Genomic DNA, 25,845 nt, shown 5'->3' with positions numbered 1-25,845 from the left:
AAAGATTAGAAGCAGGCTTTGTGGAGAGTGTGACACACCACTGTCAGAAGGGTAAAGCACTGCTGAGCAGCAGCTAGTGACCAGCCAGGCATGCTGAGTGTGCATTTGCAGGCAGGGTTAGTGACTCTCCTCTGTGATGGGAAAGCACCCACGATTAGAAATGGCGAAAGTGCATTGTTGCTTACTCAGGCATGGATACTGCAAACCCAAGCCTGAAAAAAAATGTAGGTGACAATGGGCATCCAGTGCCAGTGTGCTTGTAAGAGCAATGCTGTCTTTGTTCTCCCTGGAGGATGATAAGGAAAGTGTAAAGACAAAGGGACAATCAGAGCAAAGCTCCAAAGCGTGAGGGAGGGAAAATTTCCTTCAGGACAGAGGAGAATGAATGAGGAGAAAGAGAAGGTATACAAGGCAAAGAGGACCAGAATGGTCTCAGGGATACTTTCTCCCCCTGTAATGAAGGTGCTCCAAGAGCAGCCTGCCAAATGAAAAGAACGGAGAAGTGAGGGTGAAGGGAGGCTTGATCGGGCACCTGGATAAGAGCCAAGAAAGGGAAGAAACTGAAGTGTCAGAAAAGGATGAATCTGGTTATTTTTGCTATCTTCCAAAAATGTGGAGAAGCACACAGACTATCACGACACGGCTAAGTCAGTTTCCTCTTCCTTTGCCTGGGCTTGGTTGCCATTTGGATTGACTGAATCCCACAGTCTTTGTTTTTTTCACCCTTGTTAGAATTGCTTTCAATGATATATGACATGCCTTTTAGAAAGAAATGGAAGGGAGCAGTTATTGCAAGTTACAGATGAGCTAGCTAGACATGATTTGGCATATCTTCTCAGCTGACATCCACGATATATTTAGAATGCACAGTTCTAATTAGGGTGGTGGGCACATTAATGTATGTATAGCCAGAGAAACAAAATGTAAGTATGTATGCTATAATTACTCACTAGAGAAGCATTCCTCGCTTGGTGCTTGGTAATGTTTATATCATATTAATATCATAACACATACATAATATTTAATCATATTATCTTGCAAGGTCTAGAAAGGAAAATCACAAAGCTTCTGAGCCTAACAATCATCTTCTTAGGGCAGTAGCAGTTCCAGCAAAGAGATTATCCAGTGGTTACCCAACGTTCTTATTGATATGTAGGCACACTGACAGTAGTCTCACTGTTTCAGGCTAATAGAAAACATAAAATTATCCACATATAGATGATGGTAGACACTTGGCCAACATGGACCTTAAAGCGGTTGCCTGCTTAAAAAAAAAAAAACAAGACATGTCTATTTTTACTCAATTGTATATGTCCCTGTGATTCATCCTCATAATTTCAATGGGAGTATCATTTGCCTGGGGAATAATGCCCCCCAACTTCAAATTCACTTAAGATTCTGTGAACTGTATTCCACGGTACCCTAGCTTTCCTTGCCTGAGTTCTCATGCTTTATTATTAGTCTCTTTCCCCCTGGGAATTGTGTGTTGGACTGTATACATCACGAAAGTAAAGTTGGTATCAGTTTATTTCTTGCTTCACCCCTGGCAATGTGCACCCACTGACTGCTCCATAAATAGTCGCTGAAAGAAGTTCTCTAGGGTGCCAGAGTCAAGTGAAGTGAAAAGTGTACTTAGGGCCCCAGATTCCAGCCAGCTCTGGCTCCATTTCTGTTTCCCTTATTCTACTTCTAACAAGACAACTTCAGTGTCCCTTTCTCCTATTGTAAAATTAGGGAATTAAAATATGTGATTGCTAATATTGCTCATAGTTCTGTGATCCTGCCTAGTTCCATGTTTCTGGGATTAGTTTGCACACCAACGGGAGTGATGCAAACATTAAAGGAGTAAATCCATAGCTCAGTTGTTTTTAGCTAAATGTTGTGATTATGTGCTGATGGTATTAAGCAAATTTATTGGACGATGAGCTCATGTGCATCTCTCTCCCCCCTCATATTCCACATACATAGATATAAGCAAAGTTGAAAGTACTAGAAAAAAAGATAATGCCTGGACTGAACATATGAAGACAATATTTTTTTTCAAAATACAATGCAACAACTATTTATATGGCATTAGGTATTATAATGATGATTCAAAGTACACTGGAGTCATGTGTAGGTCATTTGCAAGCACCATATCACATTTATGTAAGAGATTTCTGTATCTGCAAATCCATCGAGGATCCTGGAACCTCTCATGGCTATAGAAAGATGATTGCTTACAGCATCTGGAACCTGAGGCCTGACAGCTCAGTGGGAAAACGGTGATGAATAACGCAGGACCCGGGAGAGAAGAGTGGAATTGGCAGGTTTGGAGCCCACTGAAGGACGGCTCCTGTTCATTTTATCTCAGTGATGTTGGATGTGCACCTGTGCCGTTCCTTAGCAGCCCCACTCTTGGGGATTCTTTCAGCATTAACTTCATTAGTTACAAAGGCAGCAAGCCATATCCAATTATCTTTTTGTGTCAGGATTGTATTGTTCTTGTATAGACCAGACTCCTTTATTGGAAACATTTATAATTAATCATATAAACAAACAAACAAACAAATGTAAATTTCACACTCTCTGCCCCAACCAACCTTTTTGGTTTGGATATTGGGTCACTACCTATTATATATATGAAATGAATTGAAATTCCAACTACGGACCTAACCTAATTTCCAATTGATAATAGACATGGATTCCCAGAAGTGCTCTAAACCTCTTGATAGTAACATCCTAATTTCCTTTCCTGGTAAATGTTTTAAATAAGATTTTTGCGCCAAAGGAAATTAACCTTTAGATTAATCGTAATTATAAAATGCCATCACTGATTTTTGTCTTCAGTCTAATTACTTTCTATTATTTAAACAAACTGTACCTCCTGTGAGCTTCAGGTTTGTTTCTCTTTCACCCCTTACCACAATATTTCACCCCTTCACACAATACCAACCTATTGTAGCGGAGGCCACCTAGAGCATACTCTGCTACAGGGACCTTCTTTAAACGCCACTGGGGACCCAAGGCTTACCTCCAAGCTCACTCGGTGACAAACTGCAAGGCCCACATCTCTGCTCTAGTGCTCTTGTTCCACATATCTGTTAGTGGGTCCTCAGAGATCTGGTCTATCTCAACCCTTCTGTCAAGAAGGAGATGGCTGGGAACCCCAGTGTCCAACGGGATTTCCCCAGCTAGGTCCGTGGGCAGCAGAGGAGAGGGTGCCTGAACTACCCTTCTTCCACGGCCACACTGATGAATATCTTGCATATCACCATAGAACCATCATCTGGCGATGGATGGAGATAGAGACAGAGAACCACATTGGAGCACTGGACTGAGCTCCCAAAGCCCAGATGAAGAGCAGAAGGAGGGAGAACGTGAGCAAGGAAGTCAGGACCGCGACGGGTGCATCCACCCACGGAGACGGTGGAACTGACCTAATGGGAGCTCACCAAGGCCAGCTAAACTGGGACTGAACGAGCATGTGATCAAAGCGGACTCTCTGAATGTGACTGACAATGAGGGCGGACTGAGAAGCCGATGATAATGACACCGGATTTTGATTTTACTGCATGTACTGGCTTTTTGGGAGCCTAGTCTGTTTGGATGCACACCTTCCTAGACCTGGATGGAGGTGGGGGGGGGCTTGGACTTCCCACAAGGCAGGGCACCCTGACTGCTATTAGGACTGGAGGGGGAGGGGAAGAGGAGGAGTGAGGGGAGTGGGAGGGAAATGGGAGGATGGGAGGAGGTGGAAATTCTAAATAAATAAATAAATAAATAAATAAATAAGGAGATGGCAAAGATTGTCCTTCTGTCTCCTCCACATCACTTCCATATACTCTGGCATTCTTTTCTGTTGAGGCTGATTAAAACAATTGTCCTGTTCTTTGCCTCTACTAAGAGTTAATTTAAGTTCCTGGCTCCAGAAATATTTCCTGCAGGAACTACTTCCTTTGAATGCTTAGGATAAAAATCTTCTCTACTTATCTGAATGCTGTTACCTCTATATTGATTCTTTAGAAGCCCAGGCCTCAACCAAAAATGAATCATTTCTTTCCCCTCATTTTTTTGACTTGGAAAAATTAGATTTACATAAAGATGAATATACCATGTCTGTGTGCATGAGACACTGTCTAGTACAACAGAGTAGATAATATTAATTAATAGAGAAATATTAATATTAATTAATGTGGAAACATTAATAGAGATAATAATTAATAGAGAAAAGGGAGTGAACAAGGAACGATTGTTAAAGAATCAGCTTCCCCTTTTTATTTGAAAATCCAAATTGAGAAATAGGGTTGGTGCGTTTCTCTTCAGTGACCACACGAGAGAGCAATGCAAGAGCCAGAGATGAGACACGTGTTACTTCTGGAGACCACGGCTGTCGCTGAACTCAGGTACACAGTGTGCTCATTTGTCTCCCATGTTGATCACGGACTCAATCTTTAATTTTTACGTATGGCAAAAATCTGTCCTCCTCCCTTTTCCACTTGTTTCGAAAGTGGCAAAAGGTGCTTTATTACCCCTGCGCACCAAGTTCTTAGAGTTAGTTGAAGTCTAAGGAGAAGTCGCATCTTTGTGCCACAGAAATGACTGTGGAAAGTCAAATGGTTAACCCTTTATTTCTCAAAAGCATACAGAGTCTTCCTCCAAGTGGGGATAAGCTCCGTGCTAGGACACAGAGGGGAATGAGAGATGTCTGGGTACCCACCGCACCCCAACACCTTTTTATCCTGAGAGTCAGCTTCAGTTCTCTGGATTACGGAAGCTCAGCCAGTCAATCTTCAGAAGTTTATAAGATTTACGTGTTGGAGTAGAGCAATAGGTAGCATTTTTCTTATCATTTCAAAACTTGAAGAAATCTTCCGTGGAAAGAAATCTCAGCAGAATGAAGGGACAATGGGAGGCGTCAGCGCGTTGGGAGGGCGGGAAGATGATATTTCTCACTGTGACTCCAGCAGGGTTCCCCAGAACACAGCTACATGTTAACCGCCTTCAACATCTGAACCTCTAGCCTTTCCTAGTAGGTGATGATGCTCAGAGAAGAGGAAAAATGGTGAGTTTTGGGCTCACTGGAAATTGACAGGTATAGAAAAGGAAATTTCGCTTGGTAATCTCTAAGCGCCTAAGATTGCAATTGTTATAAAGAGATGGCCAAATGACAATAAATGAACTATGTGTCTTTTACTGACTGAGCGTGACTCTCCGCAAAGAAGAAAGACTTTTCTCCCCCTTCACAACCTCACCTGTCAATCAGGCACACAACACACTGTACTTTGTTCTGAACAGCTTGTTGCCACTTCTGAGGTTATGTTTGAGGAGTGATTTAAGAGAACAAGAAAAGGCAGGTTACCGAACAGAGTGTGTAGTATGATCTGAACAGCCACATCTGAAGCGTGGCCGATGACCGACCGTGAGAAGAGAAGGAAGAAAGTGTGGGAAGGAGAAACGGCAGAGGGAAGGACAGTGGAAAAGCAAGGACAGAATGAAACCCAGTAAGCATATGACGTGCCAAAATGTTAACTGAAGACCAGGACTCAGTTGTGAGCATTTTGATAGTCTCTCCTCTTACTGTTTTGTTTATCTGTAATTTTCGGCTTTCTGTAGTAAACCGCTATTCATTTACGAGCAAGATGAAGCATGATGTTTTAAGGGCAGAAGACATCTCCGTGTACAACCCCTGCATAGTAAGTGACTGTGCTCAAGGCGTTCCATTCAAGGCTGATGGTCCTGGATATCTGGAGATACGCTCAAAACCTACAGAATGGAGTTTGACAAACAGTGTAGGCCAGCAGGCTTTAGAAGAAAAAAAAATCAAACAAAAATAATAGAAAATTATTACCCTGAAAGCAGTGGATAATTTTCTGTGGTTTTCTTTTTAAAAGACAGATTCTATAAATCGATTGTGACTTTTGTCCCTAGGCTGCTTGACTTCAGAGAATTCAGGACAGGTTCTTATTCATTTGCGTTTAGTTGGTGGGCATGTGTATGTGTCTAACTCTAAATTTAAATTGCTGGAATTCATTTTCCAATATTGCTTCCAGAATAAGTCCCTTAGGTTATTATCTTTAAATGACATTCCACATCTTTGTCCCAGGTGATTTCAATATTGAATAACATTTGGAAATACATTGCATCTCTATTAGATGAGGTGGTAGCTACAGTCGTCCCTCAGTAACCATGGGGATTTCAGGACCTTCTTATGGATACAAAAACTTACAAATGCTCAGGAACCCTAGAAAAATGACATAGAGTGTTGGATCCCAGGCTTTCCCCTGCTTCTCGAGGTGCAATGCAAGGACTGTTTACTACGCTAACCAGTCAAGCTTCCTGTTAACTTCTCTGCTCGATTCTGCCAGCCTGGTAGATTAACCTAGGGCCTTGTTTTATCTTATTGGTATGGTAATTTTCCCACCTGTTCAGAGGAGCTCTCATGGCGCCTAATCTTCCCCTTAACTGTCTGTCACAGCTCCCAGGCCAGTACCCCCTGCCTGGGAACTACCTGCCCCGGCCTAGGCTCTCATCCCTGTGATCTCATCCCTGGCTGGGAGGGGGTCTTCTCCTCTGGGGAAAGAGGTATATTAACCTGACGGAAGGAAAATAAAATTTGGCATTCACCTCCTGGCGAATGACTTGGACTCTCTGTGTGTGTGTCTTGTGTTCAACCCCTAGGACCTTGCCCAGCTCGTGGGTTGGTACAGAGCCGCGGTCTGTACTGGGAGGGTGGTGATGCAGACTCGGGTGATTCCCACAATAGAGTTTATAATATATATGCATATATATATAGACACACACACACACACACACATACACACACACACACACACACACATAATAACTCCAGCACAGCATGCAGTGTACATGGCGTCATCTCTAGATTTCTCGTAATATCCAATCCTGTTCTAATGCTCTGTGCAATGAAAGCAATAAAATTTGCTGTATTATACTATTTGGGAACTTTTGATGAGGACAAAACGTCTGGACATATTTGGTACAAATGCACTCTTCCCTCACTGCCCAAATATTTTCTACCTACCTATTTTCTATTATTTGAGGTTGAATTTTCTATTATTTGAGGTTGAATCCTCAAATAAAGGAGCCTGCAGCTATGAAAAATGTACTTCGAAAAAGGTACTTAAACATGGATGCATTTGCAAGAGACCAACATTGAGTTGTGCTTTGTTCTAATGAAAATACGTTAAAAAACACACAGTAATGAAAATTGAGAAGTCATATGCTGGAGAACTTTTTTCTCATCATGGATCAGTGACCGACCCCCTTCTGTAAGTATCTTTTAATAGCAGGTGACACAAAAAGATAAATTCTCATCTCTGTCGCTGAAGTGGTACAGCTCACCGCCGTGCAGCAGAGGGGAGGTCTAAGGAAGCTAGAGAAAAGAGCCGTGTATAAGATAACAGTCATGAAGACCAGGGATCTTGGACACTTTCATTTCTTTTACACAAGTTTGTAAACAAGAACAAACACAGGGGAATGGAAGAGACTTGGGGCTATCAGGAAAACTCAGCATGGCCAGAGACAGGAGAGCTCAGCCACAAAACTCACAGTGAGGGTGCCCACCCTCCCGGAGGAAGCCTGTTCTCTTAAGGAAGAACAAACACATCCATGCGTGTGGTGAGGGTCGCTGTGCTCAAATGGGTGCCTGGTATGAGGCAGAACTCTTAAGGTGGAGTTCAAGGTTTTAGCTTTTCTTGGAGGGGAACTTTTCTTCTAAAAGTAGATGACAGTTAGAGGTGCTGTCTGGTTTCCTGCTTGATCGTAGTGAACATACATCCATGCTGGGCAGTGTTAGCACCCCATAGCTCTAGTCTGATGCTAGGTCTGCTCTGCTCCTGTAAATATACCCATATGTCTACAAAACATACTGTGTGTTCATGTGCATGTGTGTGTACTATTGTGTGTGTGTGTGTGTGTGCGTATTAGCCTTATTTGTGTCTCCTCCCTTCAATCTATGAATAGAAAGCTTAAAATTCAGTGTGAAGTTCTTGAGACAGGGACTTTAAAGAGCTAATTAAAGTTAAATATGGTCACCAGGACAAGGCTGCAGTCCAAGTGGACTGAAATTTTTAAGTAAGAAGAAAGACATAGAGAAAAGGCCACGTAAGGATTTTGAAAAGGTACCATATATAAGGCAAGGAGAGGTCTTAGGACAAAGCGCACGCTGACACCTTGATCTTGGAGTTTCAGCATGCAGAGCTAGGAGAAAATGAGTTTCTGCTGCCAATGCTGTGGCCTCATGGCAGCCCTACTGATTCATAGAAAGCACAGCATCCTCATCATAGACTACCCGGTGCCATAGTCTAGTGTGGACAGCAGGTGGCAGTGGTGTGCTGCGACTTTGTGCAGTCAGTCCATTTGCCAGGCCGTGGCTCTGGTTTAGGCTACGGGGTCAAGCAGAGAGAAGCCCAGGTTCAGGGCTTTCCCACTGGAAAGAGATGTTGTATTAATGTGTCTGTCGTTAGGCTAGCGATGTAGTTCAGTAGGTACAGCGCTCGCCTAGCATGCAGGAGACCCCGAGCTCAACTCACAGCAACGCAGAAACTTGGTATGGTGGCACACTTGCAATCCAGAGCTTGGGAGGAGGAGTCAGGCAGAGGCTTAAAGTCACCATTGGCTGCATAGTGAGGGTGCGGCAAGCCTGGAATGTTAGCTCTCTCTCTCTCTCTCTCTCTCTCTCTCTCTCTCTCTCTCTCTCTCTCTCTCTCTTTCTTTCTCTCTCTCTCCCTCTCTCCCTCTCTCTCTTTCTCTCCCACCCCACTCCTCTGTGGTGCAGTATATCATCCTCTATGTCTTACTATTTCATTCAGTATAGTTTGTGTCCTTGCTCTTGCCTGGTTCATTGTTCCTTGGAAGTCGACACTTCTTCCCTCGGACGCTGACTGGGTACATTCGCTTCTGGGAGCACCGATCACAGAGATGTACAACTTCAGCCTCCTCCTGCCTACTCCATTCACCCAGAAGTCAAAAGCCTGTCCTCATTGGTACAGTGTGTTCTCACTAAGTTACAGGACCTAGGCTGTACTCGTAGGGATGGAGACTTCACTAATTTGGTAAGCAGGTAGCTTCAAGAAGATATGATACTAGCCCCAGTGTCACCCAGACATCAAAACTCTCTCAAATTCTTCAAGGTTTACTTTCAGAGGATGCTTTTTGCTTTTCATAAAAATTAAAGGCCAAAATAATTTTCTTTATAATTTTTCAGAGTTGAACCACTCTCGGGGACGCATTCTGTATCTTCAGTGTCAATTTTACCTGTTTTTGTCTTGTGAAATGAGCATGAGTATTTTAGGTGTCTTTTTTATTTTTCAAAGTGAGATTCTGGAAAGATGCTGATTACATGACCTGTTAGGACCATACATTTACCAATCCACGTATGTGTTTTCTGCTGTAGGCTCTGAATAAGGTGTCTGAGCATATGATGGGTGCTTACTGGACATCCTTGCTTACACCTCCAACAACCTCAGTGTGCTGTGTCTGCACTTCTTTCCTTAAGAGGCATTTCTAAGTCCCCATACATGCATAGACATCTAGGAATCCATCAGACCCCTCCTTTCCCCTTACCACATATCCAACCACACTCTGCCCCACTACTCAAAATGTTTTAGCATGGGCTATATCATAATATATCTACCATATCATATATCATGTCATTTCTTTGCACACTATGCCAGATCATGACATATCAGATCATGTCATCTCATCAGATAACTATCATATTAAATTGGGCCATATCACTTTGTATCTTAACATGCCACGCCAATGCTGTGCCTCATCAAACCACGTCAGAGCAGGTTATGTCATGCCATCTCAGGTCATGGCATATATATCATCGTCATAGCAATTGATTTCCACTAGGAATTCAACTGGTGAGAGAGTTTTAAGAACTATTACAACTTATTGATTGTTGAGATTTGTAGTCCTCGGTGAAACAGATTAGTTAGCAATACACAGTAACTGACTGTCCGAAGTAAAATAGCCACGCTGACTGCATTCAGAGTTCACTTCTGTCTCTAATCTGCCATCTGCATTCTCTACTAGAATTGTTCTGAGAACAGATTTTTGAAATATCCTTTCAATGAAAGGGGAAAAGCGTGTTTTCAAAACGAGAGCTGCTCTGTTTCTTTAATGTGCTGACTGTCGTGAAGACCAGCTTAGCATGACAGGCACCAAAGGCTTATTTCCTGCTCCGCTGGGGTGGTGAGGGGTACCGTCTCGGAGCAGGAAGGCTGGGCAGGAAGGACTGAGGAAGCTTTGAACTTGAAAGACACTGAGTGGAGCTTTAATACTTACAGCTGTCCTCTTCTTCAGTTATGCATTTCACGACGTAACAGGCGTAGATGAAGCCCGCCAGCTGAAACAAAGGGGACGAGCTTTAGATATCACACCAAGGTCAGAGATTCGACCTCCCTGGGGGAGCAGCATTTCAAACACATGCAGTTGGGTTCCCATTTAGGCTTCCAACATGGTTCCTCACTGGATCTTGGCTCTACTGTGGATGTTTGACTCCAGCTGCATCCATCTGCCTAGATGGATATATCGCTTTATCTTTCTCTGACGTTTATGTGTGTGATTTGCTAATTGCTAGATCAACATGGAACAATTATTTCTGGTGTAAACACAGGAAAAGAACCATGGTCATTCGTGAATAGACCCAACACTTACACTTATAGCAGACTTTTCTTGAAGTCAGGACCTAGGTTTATAAAACCAAATTCTGCTTCACTGTAGAAAATACTGTGGGGCCAGGCAGTGGAGGCACACACTTTTAATCCCAGCACTTGGGAGGCAGAGACAGGTGGATCTCTGTGAGTTTGAGTCTAGTCTGGTCTGTAAGAGCTAGTTCTGTATGTTCTCTGATACATAGAGAAACCCGGTCTGTAAGAGCTAGTTCCAAGACAGCCAGGGCTGATACATAGAGAAACCCTGTCTTGAAAAGCCTAAATAAATATATATATCTGAAAAATAAAACCATGCTGTGAAGAAAAGACTCCAAGGAGTTTCCATTGTGTGTCGCCTGGGTGCCTGGCAAGTAAGAGAAACTCTGATTGAAGCACGGAACAGGGACCAAGCCATCCTGACTATCCTTGTTAGAAGTTACAGAGATGTAAATGAGATCAATACCTGTAGGTAGGCGTGATTACTAGAATTACCTGAAAAGTCTCACAAAACAATCCCCATGGTCACCAGAGTCCTTGTTCCCTGAAATGTGAACCTCTAAAGAACTTCAGCGAAGTCATTTGGCATCTAAACCTCAAGATTGAAAGGCTCTGTACCCTTTCATATCAGTCATATTTAATTAAATTCTTGGCTCCGATAGGACATGAGATCATTTACTGATAAGTGCCTTTTAGCAGAAGCAATCCAAGTGTGTTGAATTTTATGTTTTGTTATTATACAAAACAGTGGTTTTCATTATGAGATATTTTTCAGACAAATTAATCCTCATATCCTGCTCTTTTATACATTTCCAATGCACTTCATCATCACTTTTCATTTGTCTATTTCCCTTTCTCCCTAAGTCTCCCTTCTATGTGTGTGTGTGTATGTATACATATATATTATAGTTATATATGTAATTTTAGATTCTGTATGTAAATAAGAGACAATATGAGATATTTTGTTTTTCCCCCTTTTCCCTTTTCATTGTAGACCTCTTCTATCTCACCTCACTATGACTTTTTTACTTTTGTGTCTTAAGTATGTTTATACATGTTCATGTAAATATACATTTAAATTCAGATTTTGTATGATAGGAATCATGCGATATTTATCTTTCTCAGTATCTTTTAAGAAAACCCACTTGGTTTATCTTCAAATAGGTTTATCACCTACTTTCTTGCAAATGACATGATTTCATTCTTCTTTATTGCTGAATAAAATTGTGTTGTGTATATGTATCATATTTTCTTGATCCATTTGTCTATGGATGGACATCTAGGCTGATTCCTTATCCTGCCTCTTGTGAGCAATGTAGCGATCAACATGGTTGTGGATGCACAATAAAAGTATGTTCTCAGAATGGTGATCGTGGTGACAGTTCAGCCAGGCTTTGGTCTCAGTGAGTGCTGAACCCTGTGAATGAAAACCTCAGAAAGGAAGTTATATCTAGCTGCGAATGAAACCTCCTGAAAGTATTCAGTGTCTGCAGAGACTGATTGGCTGATTAGAATTTCAGTATTGTGGAGAGATTGGGATGTTGCAGGCCTGGAAGCTAAATACCTTATATGGTGCTAAGTTTTGGCCCTTCAGAACAGCCATTTCCCTCCCCCTCTATCAGAACTAAAACTTATGCCAACAGGTAACCTCTCAGAATCTATTGCCTTAGCAGGCAACTATCTTCTACCAGTGCAAAACCTAAAGATGCCATTAAATAACCTCTTGAACTTAAAGGAAAACTTCCCCTGTTTCGGTGGACCTACCTTTCGGATGTACCCACTAATGGGTCTTAAACTTGCCGTGAGTTACACCTTTCTCTGTTGTATAAAGCCGTAAAGCCTTTTTGAAACTGCTTAGATACAGCAACACGAAATGCAGGGTAACCTAAATCTGGGTTCCTAGGTCGTAGTCACTCAAAAAGGCTCCAGAATAAACTTCTAATCCCTTTAAGATGGGGGCTATAGTTTTTCTGTTGACTGTTATGGGACTGAGAAAACGGCTCACTTTTCGGTGGAGGAATCACTTGAATGAAAATCAGTGTTTGCATAGACTCCTTGAGTCCAGGCAGGAGTCCTATCCTCAGGGAATCGTTGCTGAGTTCTTCCTGGGCCTCCAGACTCCTTTAGTTTGGTCAGTGGTCCATTTTGTTTGTTCTGGGCTGGCTAAGAAGGATCCGACTTTGATAGCCTTTTCATATGTTTTTAAAGTATTTTGTTTATGGTATCTGATTCGTTTCTTTGCTTTGATAGTATTTTGGCCTGGGTATTTTGGTTTGGTTTATTTGGTTGCTTTCAGACCTCTAAAGACATTTTGGTCAGCATTTTGTTTGCTTTTGAAACTTTGAAGCATTTTTTTATTTGTTTGTTTTATTTGTCTTGGTTTTCATTGTCTTTGAAATGTATTGATTAATTATCGTTTTGCTTTGTCTCCTGAAATTCTGAAATTCAGCTTTCTGCTGTATATCCTGCGAACTTGCCAAGACTCTAGCTTAGGACTTTTATGAGGACCAGATGATAAAGATGCTGAAGAGAGAAGACACCTGTTCTTTCCCACCCCAAAATGTGGCCGTGTCGAGGGGAACACCCCATGAATGGTGCAGGCCTTAAAGGGAAACCCAATAAACGTACTCTGTTCCTGGGTTAAAAGGAACTCTATTGGCTTTGCTTGGGAGACATATGAGGGATTGGCCACTCAATGTTTCAAGCTCCACACATTACAAAAATACGCAGGATGATCCCAAGACCCAGTGAGAGAAAAAGGTCTCATGGTAAAAGTTGAGAGAGTTGATCCCAAAAGCAGCATATAAAACTGACCCAAAGCACACATTGAAACTTTTCAGGAGCAAAGGAAATATATATATATATATTTTCAAAAGGGAGAAAATGTTTAGAGATGGTCATCTTCAGGTTCTCTAGCTGACTTTATGTATGATGATCATTAAGTATTCGGGAAAGAGTGACATGCAGAGAGACCTGAACATTTACCAACTCCAAACTGGTTTATTTTGTGTCTGTAACAAAATCCTAGACAATGAAGTTATTCATTTATTTTTCTTTCTTAAAAAAGGCAAACCTAGCTGAGTGGTGGTGTCACATGCCTTTAATCCCAGCACTCTGGAGGCAGTGACAGGCAGTTCCAGGACAGGCTCCAAAGCTACAGAGAAACTCTGTCTTGAAAAATCAAAAAAAAAAAAAAAAAAAAAAAAGAAAAAGAAAAGAAAAGAAAAAAGGCAAATTACAAACAGGTAGCCTGTTTTAATTAAAATAAAATGTAAAATATCTATTAACAAACAGAAAAACCTGAACAAATTATAATGTATTAAATATATGAAATAGCACAAGACCCATTAAAAAGCTTATTTTAATTAAAAATTGTGGTTATATTACTTCCCCCTTCCTCTTCTCCACGCATCGCCTTCCATACTCCCTCCCTCTCCAATTCTTGGCCTTTTATTCTTTGATTATTATATATGTATGTATGTATGTATGTATGTATGTATGTATGTATATATGTATGTATGTATGTATGTATGTATGTATATATGTATGTATGTATGTATGTAATAAATACTTATATAGACACAGCCTGATGAGTAAGAAAAAATTAATGTTTTTAAGGATGACCACTTGGTTATCCAAAATCCATTATTTTTTTGTTGCTCTGATGTCTACATTTTGTTGTTAACTTGACTCACTTGAGACGAAGGAACCTCAATTGCAAAACTGACTCCATTAGATTGCCCCATGGGCATGTCTTGGGGGGGCATTTTCTTGATTGCTAGTTGGTGTGGGAGGGCCTGCTATGGGCAGTGCAGGTGGGGCTGGGATGTAAAAGAAAGGTAGCTGAACACGCATCTGCATGCAAGCCAGTAAACAGCATTTCTCCATGATTTCTGCTTCAGTTCTTGCTTGAGTTCCTGCCCACACCTTCCTGAAGGATGGGGTGCTAACCTCGAAGGTAAGACAAACGAACCCATCTTCTGCCCAAGCTGGTTTCAGTCAGGCCAGTTAGCACAGCGACAGAAAGCAAACCACAGTGCAACTTTAAAAACTAACAATAAAAATGAAAAAAAAGTCACACTGTGATTTGATCATTTACCTGATCAAATGGGATGACATTAACCCTTTCTCTCTTTTATTTACCAAGAGTCATGGGAAGGTTCTATTCTCTGAATGGTCTGTCTCATCAGCACATTATCCTTGGGACGTGGGTCTGGCCCTAGCTAGTTAATGATCTGTGATGCTGTGTAAGTCCCTTGAGCACAGTCTGTAACTCTCCACTTTCCCCTCCACATTCTATTCTTACTCTATGTGTCCAAGTTTTACCAACTTATCAATGGTTTATCTCTTATTTCAGGCTTTAAGTACTTGTTGAATTATTTGCAAAGCAATTTTTTCTCAACCACAAACTTTCCTCTTGATTCCTACTTATCACTTCATTACTTTGAAATGAAAATCTAGGTAACAAGTATTGACAAATTCTGAGATTCCGGGCCAGTGTGTTTTTAAACTCCTCATTAAGGTGTCGCTGATAGATTCTCAATTATTAAGGGCACTCTCTCCGCATGCAGCTGAGGACCTGCGTCCTGCTTATCGGTGAGCTTATAATTGCATTCAGCTGCATTCTCTAACTATCAGGGGAGCACCTTTGATCCAAAAGTAAATCCTGTTGCCTTCTATTATAAAAGCCTGTTGATTATGAGGAGTTTAGCTTTTAAATTGGTCACCTCTACACACAAACGTAGATGTGCTTTCTCTGCTGGCTTCCAATTTTCCTAGACCTATATATTTCTCATTTATTTCTAACTTTCCACTAGCAATTTATAAAGTTTACCAGGAGTAGACAGTTTCAGAGTTTTTAATAATCTCTAGTGTTTCCAATGCTGAGCATCTCTTAAATGCTATCTAAGCCACCATGGAGACTCACCCTGGGTTGCCAACTGACATTTATGATTGAGCAGCTTTCCACTGTGGAAGCGGTGCACATTTAAACAGTACCATCCTACAACAAAGACAGTCAACCACTGAGATGATCAAAAATGTCTCCAGACATTGCCATATGTCCTTTTCAAAGGGCAAAATTGCCCTTGGTTAGAGCCACGATTTTAGATACAGTCCTAGCCTTAAGGAATTTGCCATCTTGTAGAATTTGGCATTTGAAGGAGATTTGAGAAGTAGCCAGGAGGGAAAAAGTTGTACAAGTGACAAGCAGTACAGTTACTTTCATGTATTGGTTCATTAATACCTACAACCACTCTTGGATTAATTTATATGGATTTTTGCAGAAGATAAGTAATAAAAATTGCTTTTCTGGAGTGAGATCCTGAAGCAGGAAAGCTATGTCTGTGTTAAGGCAACCACCAAACGTTCTACCTGATAGAAGTTTAGGAACCTTATTCTAGAGCAATAGACATGGGAATTGTGTAGGCAGAGCAGCGTTCAATCAGCAGGGCTCTGCGTATCTAGTTGCTCTTGTTCTACACATGTAAAAAGGGCGTGGTCCTTGAGAATGGCAGAGTCCACATCCCTCCGGAAGTGATGCCCAGCATTTTAACTGCATTTCTACAACAGCTACAGAGAATTCAGCCCCTAGAAAGGTGTTAGTGGTTTGCAGGAAAACAAAATAATGTTTCCCCCTCTCCTGTCCCTTAACTCATTTCCACACTATGGCAACAGAGAGTGCTAATCCTGTCGACTCTTCCTTCCTTACCCAACTCAGTCGGGCACCTAAAGCAATCCAGTCATTCTTTAAGAATAGATTAGTGTGTCGATCCCCTTGAGAGATGATGGCAGGCCATTCCCAGAGCGGATTGTAGGCTGGCATGCTTGTGACAAATCCGAGAGATGCAGAAGGCTTTGAGAGAGACTATAGAGGGGAAAGGGCAAATGGGGCAACATTTTCAAAGAAGTGTTCAGAAAAGAACTGGGAAAGAAGAATAATGTTCAGAAAAAAAAAGGGCATGGACCAAGTGCAGATGCATTCTGACCATTTGAAGCAAAGCCACTGGGCATGAAGAAGAGGATAGGCAGCTCATGTTGTTGTTACAGGTCTGAGTTACTGTAACTAAAATCGAATGGTTGGGGCTGGCGAGATGGCTCAGTATTTAAGAACACAGGCTGTTCTTGCAGAGGATCTTGTGTAGATTCTGAGCATTCATATGGTGGCTCACAGTTATGGCTAATCCTAGTTCCAGGGGTTTGAACACCGTCTTCTGGTCTCCATAGATACCAGGCATGCATGCTGCACACAAATATATGTGAATGCAAAATACTCATACACACAACATAGGAATAAGCAAATCTTAGTCCAATGCTGGTTCCCTGATTGGTGGTTCAGTCTCTGTGAGCTCCTATGAGTCCAGGTTAAGTTGATTCTGTGTTTTTTTCCTTATGGTGTACTTGACCCCACTGGCTCCTACAATCCTTCTTCTTCTGCAGTATTTCCCAAGCTCTGCCTAATATTTGGGTTTGGGTCTCTGTATTTGCTTCTATCAGTTGATGGATGAAGCCTCTCTGATGACAGTTGGACTATGCAGAGTATAGCAGAATATCGTTAGGAATCATTTCATTGCCCCCGCTTTTTGCCAGCTGTGTTTGGTTCTATCTAGGTCTCTGGGGTATCCCCACTCTGGGTCCTGGTCCCCAGGGGTGAGCTCCCTCTCACAGTATGACTCTCCAGCTGGTCCAGTCATTGGTTGGTCACTCCCACAATTGCTATGCCATCCTTATCCCAGCACATCTTGTAGGCAGGGCAAATTGTACGTCAAAAAGTTTGCAGCTGGGTTGGAGGTCCCAATCCCTCTACTGAAAGGCTCTCCTGGTTATAGGAGATGGGAGGTTCAGGCTCCATATCCCCTACTGAGTCTTAACTAGGGTCACCCTCACAGATTCCTGGGACTTTCCATTGTTCTAGGTTTTCAGCTCATCCTAGAGGCACCCCAGTTCCTCTTTGTCTCTCTCAGTACTCTTTTCCTCCATACTCACCCTAACCCGATCCGTCCTGTACTGCATATGTATGACAATTGCGTCATTTGGTCTTCTTGTGGGACTTCTAACAGTGAGAATAAGGGCTGTCTCTGACTCTGCTGCCTGCTTTTGGGACCCATTTCTTCTCCCAGGTTGCCTCATCCAGCCTTCATAGAAGACAAGGTCTCACTGCAGCTTTATATACCATGGCTGGCTGGTATCCGTGGGAGGTCTGCCTGCCCTGTGTCTGAATAGAAGCAGAGGAGGATGAGAGGATGGGGACAGGGGAGAGGGAAGGTGGGAGGGAAGAACTCCAATAATTGGAGTAAGATCCAAAAAGCATCACTTAAATTAAATTCACATAAGATGTAGTTAAAATTTGGAAGACCAAAGACAAAAAGTTTAAAAGTAGGAAGAGACAATATTTATGTGGCATCAATCTGGAAACCAGGTTTCTTAAGAACCGTGGACGTGTTTTCTGTCTAACTCAACAGCTGCTCTCGGGAGCATTCCCTTCAGAAAGGAATAAACATGTGGACACCTAAACCATAGTCCACTCTTTGTAGCACTTTTGCTCACAATGGTTAAAGTGAGGCACAATTCAGATGTTCTTCAGTGTGCGGAGAATTAAACAGTGTGCACCCCTGCACTATAAAATGCTGCTCAACAACAGCTTAGAAATAATTATTGATTTATGCAACAATTTGAAAGAATTTCCTTAGAACTGTGCTTTTTGACAAAAGTCAATTTCAAAATTTAATATTATTTAGACGAAATTTTATTCCTTTAATTTATATGTATGTGTATGTGCATGTGAGCACAGTTGCCTGGCCCACGGGGGCCAGAAGATGTCAGATGCCCTGAAACTAGAGTTATAGGTGGTTCTGAGACATTCTAGATAGATACTGGGAACTGAACTCTGGCCCTCTGCCAGAGCAGCCAGTGTTCTTAGCCATTGGACCAACTCTCGAGCTCCGCAAATTGTTTTGTCATTTAATTCCACATACTTTGTTTGCTTATATTAAAACACACATTCTTAGTATGTGGTCTAGGCTCGCCTAGAACTCTAGATCCTTTTGCTTAGCCACCTGAGTGGGAGAGTTTCACCAAGTACTGCTATACTCAGACCGCACTAGTTGGTTACATGATAAAATTACACAAATCTAGTGTAAAATACTGGTTCCTAGAGGCACAGAGGTAGGGGTTAAAAGAAAGTGGATATTCTAGAATACAAGGTATTGAGTTTTATTATGGCATTTTATTTTTAATTACTTTATTAATACTAGGAATCAAAATTTCCTCTTTCTCCCCTCCATCCTCTTCCCTCCCGCTCCCCTGCTCCTTCACTCCCCCTCCTCCCCTTCCCCTCCAGTCCTAAGAGAGAGCAGAGTACCCTGTGCTGTGGGAAGTCCAAGTCCCTCTCCCCTCCATCCAGGCCTAGGAAGGTGAGCATCCAAATAGACAAGGATCCCAAAAAGCCAGCACATGCCAATTATAGCATTTTTCAAAATTGGTTTTTGCCAATTGTTCCCTCTTTTTCTCCCCTCTTTCCCCATTCTACTTAAATTTTTGTTGCTATGACAAATACCTTGATAAAAAACAACTTAGGAGAAATGAAGGCAGGACTCAGGCAACTAGTTATATTACACCTACAGTCAAGAGCAGGGAGAAAAATAAATGCATCTTTGCTTGCTCGTTTGACTTTAGCTAGCATTCTCTCCAGTTTTTCAGGAGCCTCTGTCTAGGGAATGGTGCTGCCCACACTGTCTGGGTCTTCCTACATTAATTATCAATCAAAAAAGCCTCATAGACATGCTCACAGGCTAGTCTGCTCTAGATAATTTCTCATTAACAATATCCTCCCAATGGGATGTTAAAAGTCTATTTCAACTAGTTAAATCTATTTAAAAAGCTTTACCTTAAAAAATGATATAAGTTTCTGGCTAAAACTAACCAGCACAGTCCATCCCTTATCAAATTGACTTGCAAACATGTCACTTGAAACTTAACTTTCCATCTTTTGTCCCCAGAGTCTCATGTTAAAATAGTAACATAAAAATAATAATATAAAACATAGTCTAACTCCCCAAAGCCCCCGAAGTCTTCAAAAATTCCAATATTTCAGAAGTCCAAAGTTCTGTGAAAATTCAAAGTTTTCTTAACTGTGGCTTCCCACAGTATTATAAAAAAAGCCACGCACTTAAGCCTTCTTCTTCAAAGAGAGGAAAAACTAGGGTGTATAACCAATCATGCCAAAATGAAACTAAAATTTAGAAGTATAAATCAATGTTCAGCATCTGGGACCGACTCTTAACATAATTTTCTGGAGTCTAAAGGGCTTGGGCATCCCCGTCTTTCCAGTTTTGCCATGTGCAGAACGTGGAGCTGTCCTGCTAGTACAGCTGCAACCCACATCTGCCACTATCTTTGGAGGGCACTCCAGTGGTTCAGTCATCTCCAAAATCCCAATGGCAACCAAGGCTTTACATTCTGCCCCGGCCTTTCTGCAGGGATTCTGACCCTGCCACAAGGTGCCACTGCCAGTCTCTATGACCTCTCAGTCTTCCATGTTTCATACGTTCCAAACCAGTACTGCTTGAAAGATTCTTAGAACGTGACCAAGTTCTGCTTCCAGCCTGAGCTGCAGTCAGATCCCCTTGAACCAGTTTCTGTGTGGTGGCTGTGAAGAAAGCCTCTCCCACTGCTCCAGTGAGGCAAGAGTTCACCTCAGTGGTGTCGAACTCCTGTCAAGCACAGCTGACTTTTCAGCCTCAGCTTGGTCAACACACACGGATTCTTTGGCACTATATCACACAAATCGCTCCTGGCCTAGTTCTTGCTAAAATCCCTGTTTGCCTCTGAAATACCATGGGCTGAATCTTCCATCAGCACATTTCAGCGTTCTCTCCTCCCAAGGATCCACTAATGGCACATTAAGTTCTGCCCTAGAGCTCCAAAATCTCTACATTTCCTCCTCCAAATAATATGACGAATTTCATCAAAGAACAACCCCATTTCCTGTTGTGGAATATTTGTTTACACTGTGTGAAGATGTATCACTATGATTGATTTAACAAAGAGACAATTGGCTGTTTGGTAGGCAGGAGAGATAGGTGGGACTTTTGGGAAAAGGAGAGGAACTTGGGATGACTCTAGGTATGAGAGAGGGAAGCTTGGAGGCACAGAAGGAGTTGGACACGTAGAATGGGAGAGAGGCAAAAGCCCCACGGTAGAATGCATATTAATGAAAATATGGGTTAATTTAAATTATATGAGCTAGTGGGTCTTAGCCTAAACTAAGACTAAGCTTTCATAATTAATAGTAAGCCTTCCTGTCATTTATTTGGGAGCTGGTGGCACAAAGAAAAGTGCGACTATAATTTCCTAAGTACCAATTTCTGTTCTAGTTACATTTTTGTTTGTTTGTTGTTGTGATCATAATAAAACACCCTGACCAAAAGTCACTTAAGGAAGAAAAGGTTCTATCTAGTTCACACTTCTTGGTCTCTCAGTAAGGAGAAGTTAAGGCAGAAACTCAGTCTTATGTCAACCACAGTAAAGAGCAGAGAGAAATGAATGTGCCCTTGCTTGTGTGCTCTCAGCTAGCTTTCTCTCCTTTTATCCAGTTCTGGATCACCTTGCCTGGGAATGGTGTCTCTCACAGTGGGATGGGTCTTCCTAAATCACTGGTTCTCAACCACCCTAATGCTGCTACCTTTAATACAGTTCCTCACGGTGTGCTGATCTGCAACCATAAAATCATTTTCATTGTTACTTCATAACTGCAGTTTTGCTACTGTTATGAATCACAATGTAAATATATTTTTAGAGATAGAGGTTTGGCAAAAGGGGTTGCGGCCCACAGGTTGAGAACCACTGCTTTAAATTCATGGAGCATCAAGACAACTAGGCACAGACATGCCCAGAGTCCAACCTGATCTAGACAATGAATCATTAAAACTCTTCTTCCACATCAACTGTCAAGCTGACAGTTGAAGTAAAGTACCCTCCCTGTATTCCCACAGCCTCAGTAGCCTCTTCCCTTACGTGTCTTCCTTCACTCTCCCCCACCTTTCCTAACAACACTTGTTCTCCTTTCTGGATATTCCATCTGGTTTTATAACCTATACCTTCTCTCACACTCCTTGTCTACTATATATAAACATCCAAAGTAAAGATCCGCACATTAGGGATGCCATGCAATTTTTATCTTTCTGAGCTCAGGTAACTTTAAATGTAAAGCTTTTCCTATCTGTTCCTCTACATGTAAATATCATTTGTCTTTATAGCTAAGTAAAACTGTATTGTGTATAGACTACATTTTTATCCCACTCATTTGGGTGATGGACAGCTAGGGTGATCCTTTTCCTTGCCATTGTGAAGAGAGCAACAATAACAGGGGTCCTCTGAGTCGGTACTGAGGAGTGGGATATGCAAGTCATGGAATAGCCATCTTTGTAAGCTTTTAGAGACCTCCATGGCGCTTTCCACAATGGCTGTACTAGCTCATGTGAGGAACATGTTACTGCTAAGGGAAAACGATGAAGGCGATACAGGGGTTTTCATGTTATCTTTTATGATTGTATGTTATCTCATAATAAAAATTAATAGAAATCAGTGTACTTTAGGGTTTTAAAATTTTTGTTTAAAAACCTTTTGTAGTGTGTTTTTAAAATTTTAGGTATATTTAGGTGAACTACTGTACTTGCTTTTCAAAATACAAAGACATTTAAAGTAAGGCCTTTAGTCTACTATGGAACTCCACAGGGTTTCAGATACTGGATAATATCAAGTCATCATTCAGTTTTCTCTTTTGACTGTGGGGGTGGGTGGAGGTGGTGGCTTTATTTTGTGCATAAGTTTATTATGTGCAGTTATCTCTTGTTCTAAATGAGCTAGGATTTAGGTTGTGTTTCAACCAAATTAGTCCCTTTCTAGTCTGAATTCATCGTTCTCCTGCTCTGAGACTATGACTTTTATAGTGGGAATTAGAACATAACGCTATTATACACTCACAGACTACACTTTCACATTGTTGATGATTTTTATCCACTCTTTCCAAAACTCATATTCCATTTACATAACTGTAGATTGCTTCAGCAAAGATTTCTAATGATTATGTTGATGTTCTTAATAAGGAGCCTTTAATGAGGTATTTCACTGTGTGGGCTGGTAGGCCATCTTGGCTGTCCATCAGATGATTCTTATTTCACACTATTTGACTGGTTGGACCATTATGTGGCAGATTTTCTTGCTCTGAATAATCCAGGAACAGTATTCAACCTACAGTCATTCATGAAAGATTGCCTTTAGGGCTACTGTGAATGTTCACTGCCCTCTCGAATCTAAAGAGATTCTCCATCTATCAAAAACATAGCTTAATAACAGCTTTTCGGCATTGTGCTACATCATCAAATGTGACTGTATTTAACATGTTTAAAAAGATTAGATAAAAGTAGACATAGTTGTGAACTTGTATTATCTACTGAGGGGTAGAAAATGGACTGAACCAAATGCTCTCAGTGCCTTAGCTGATCATGTCTATTACAGTTTGTTCTCTGGAGCCTGGTCAATGTCTTCTGTCCAGTCTTACTGAAAACATAACCAATTTCAAATGGGTCTTATGTATTACCAGTAAAACTAAAAGTGAAGGGCTATTCGGGCAGCATGAAAGATGGCTGATAAAGTGTAAATGTCATCATGGCGAAAATTTCTCTCAGAGGTGAAATATTAGATTAATCTTAAAAATTCCATTGAGAGCAGTAGTTCAGCCACTCAATGTACCTGCTTTTGGGAGGTGGTGAAAGAAAAGGTCAATGTGTTGTCAAACAAGTCCTTTTCCCAAAGCCACCCATTGCAAGTAATGGAAAATGTAAACATCTACTAACACCACACACTATTGCAATGATAAAGCTAAGTTTACAGTTGTACATTTGAAATGCACAGTAGAATCCTTGGTTGGCTTCTGATGGATGACTTGATGTAGAAAACATAGTTTTAAAACATCAAGTGAAGGGTAAACAGCCAAGAGTGTCACACGGATGGGGCAAAATCAGCACATATTGAAGTTTCTGAGAGGCGAGGGGTACAAATTGGCATAACTGCGTCTCAGAGATGATAGTAAAACTTACAGCAAAATTTCTAGGGCAAAAAGTAAGGCATTTACAAAACTTAAGTTAGTTCATGTTTGGTAGTCTATCATTTATAGACAAGGCTAAAATGACCAGTGTTTTCACAGAGATGAGTGTGATGTTCTAGGGATGACAATATTAGTGTGAATTGTTCTGACAAGAGGAGGCTAGAAGATTGTTTGTATTAGAATATCAGACACCAAAGTAACTGGTATTAGGTCTGTATGTACCTTTGGGAAAAGAAAGTGCTAAGACTGTACTAACATTTCTGCTGTATTTGAGAAGCAATGTATTATGAGTTAAGGAGCATGTGGAACACCTGTAGCTTCAGAGTCCAGAAGTAAATGTCAAGAAATTGCCAGAAGCAGGGCCTGGTGGCATACACCTTTAACCCCAGCTCTTAGGAGAGGTAGAAGCAGGCAGATCTCTGTGAGTTTGAGGCCATTCTGAAATACAAAGCAAATTCTAGGACAACCAGAGCTGTTAAACAGAGAAACCCAGTCTGGAAATCCCTCTCTCTTCCCCTTGACAAAAATAAATAAATAAATAAATAAAATAAAATAAAAAAAAATCAAAGGAAACCGTCTGTGAGATGACGCCACATTAGCAGCACAAAGATATCACCCTGTCTCCCACTTACTTAAAGACACAGACCCTAAAAAGAACAAGACAGAAATCAAGTATAAACTGGAAGGCAGTTTGAACAGGTATGGTTTAGGTATCTCACCTTAAGCACAATTTGGTTGACATTTTACAAGTTTGGAGGAAGAATAGTGATCTCCTGATGAAATGTGGTGGCTGTATGAAGGATCCTAACTGATCCTGGGGCCTGAAGGGAATTTCTGTATCTAGAACAAGAGAAATGGACAATTCCCTTTTCTTCTGGGCTTGCCAGTAGATGCCATTTGTATAAATATGCTCCCTGTTACTATAGTTAAAGTGACACACTTAACAGAAGTGATGTGAAGGAGAGGGAGACAGAAATATGGCGCTAAGAGCAAACAGTGTCCTCTTAGCAAACATTTGGATGGGGATGAATGTGATAGTGATGGAATTCCCCACACAGACTAATGTTTGAATGCCTCTTGAGAACACATGAAAATCCAGATGAGTCTTGTGATCACTTCAGACCTTTGAATATAAATAAGTACTCATGGTTACAGCCGTAATTTGGGAATCGGAAATGTAAGATATATTCTGTGCAAACAAATTGTTAAACTAGCATTTGTTTACGGACAGTGTGAATGCCTTTCATCACAATAGGTTAGCAAATATCCTGTTATTTGTCTCTGTTAAGGGAACTCTAATGAAATGCAGCCAAGCTGAATGGTGAATAGGCTATTTCATTTGATCTTCGTAACCATCTATTAGGCCTACTACCGTGTATATGCGTGAGGGTAATGGTCTTTGTACAGACAGAAGTTGTTCCTTCCAGTTTCATTAGAGGACACTAAGTAGGTTAGGATCCCACCCCTCCAGGAACTGTGACAGAAATCTATCTGGAATATACTAGTTGTCTGTCCCCTTCTAGACTACAGATTAATGTCCAGCTAGGAGGCCATTTGAAGAACCAAGAACTAAGTAAGAAATGCAGGCTGGAAAATAACGATTATTGTCAGACAAGCTACACATCTGACCTCACCCTGTCCTGTCCATCATGTGTTGGCCTGACCAGCAGCATGTATGCATCTTGGCTTTCCCATCAGAGGTTGTCTTTGCCCAGCCCAGAATTCTTGACCTAGGCTGGTTGGGAGAATGCAAGAACCTTCAAACATTACCCTACTCTAATACATTTTCATAAAAGCACTTCTTTTGACAGGATAGGAGGATCAGAGTACACATTAAATCGCAAATTCACAATTAAAAAAAGCAAGCTATGAATTAAATAGGATGGAGGTGATTTGTTAACAAAATGAAAACGTTAATAAGAATAGTTCTCCTGCTCTGCTAAGAAACAGAGCTAAAGATAAAAGATGGAGCTTGACATATACCAGAGAGAAAATGTACCTCAGGATGCTAGAGTAAATATAAGTGTATTTATAATATAAGGGTTTTTATAAACCCAGCTAGCAGAAACCCTTATGACA

General features: G+C 41.3%; 1 protein-coding gene across 2 annotated transcripts in view; it reads right to left on the bottom strand.

Annotated features, from left to right (window-relative positions):
* Positions 1-25,845, bottom strand: part of Nkain2 (sodium/potassium transporting ATPase interacting 2) — a 1,053,674-nt gene that overhangs the window by 14,963 nt on the left and 1,012,866 nt on the right. For both annotated transcript variants that reach the window (XM_085689941.2, XM_048425402.3), the window contains exon 5: positions 10,297-10,357. In XM_085689941.2, the coding sequence (XP_085546067.1) occupies positions 10,297-10,357 (61 nt within the window). The remainder of the gene's footprint in view (positions 1-10,296; positions 10,358-25,845) is intronic.

Source organism: Myodes glareolus, chromosome 1 (assembly GCF_982192425.1).
Source record: "Myodes glareolus chromosome 1, mMyoGla1.1, whole genome shotgun sequence".
Taxonomy (NCBI): domain Eukaryota; kingdom Metazoa; phylum Chordata; class Mammalia; order Rodentia; family Cricetidae; genus Myodes; species Myodes glareolus.
This window is presented reverse-complemented; position numbering and strand designations above follow the sequence as displayed.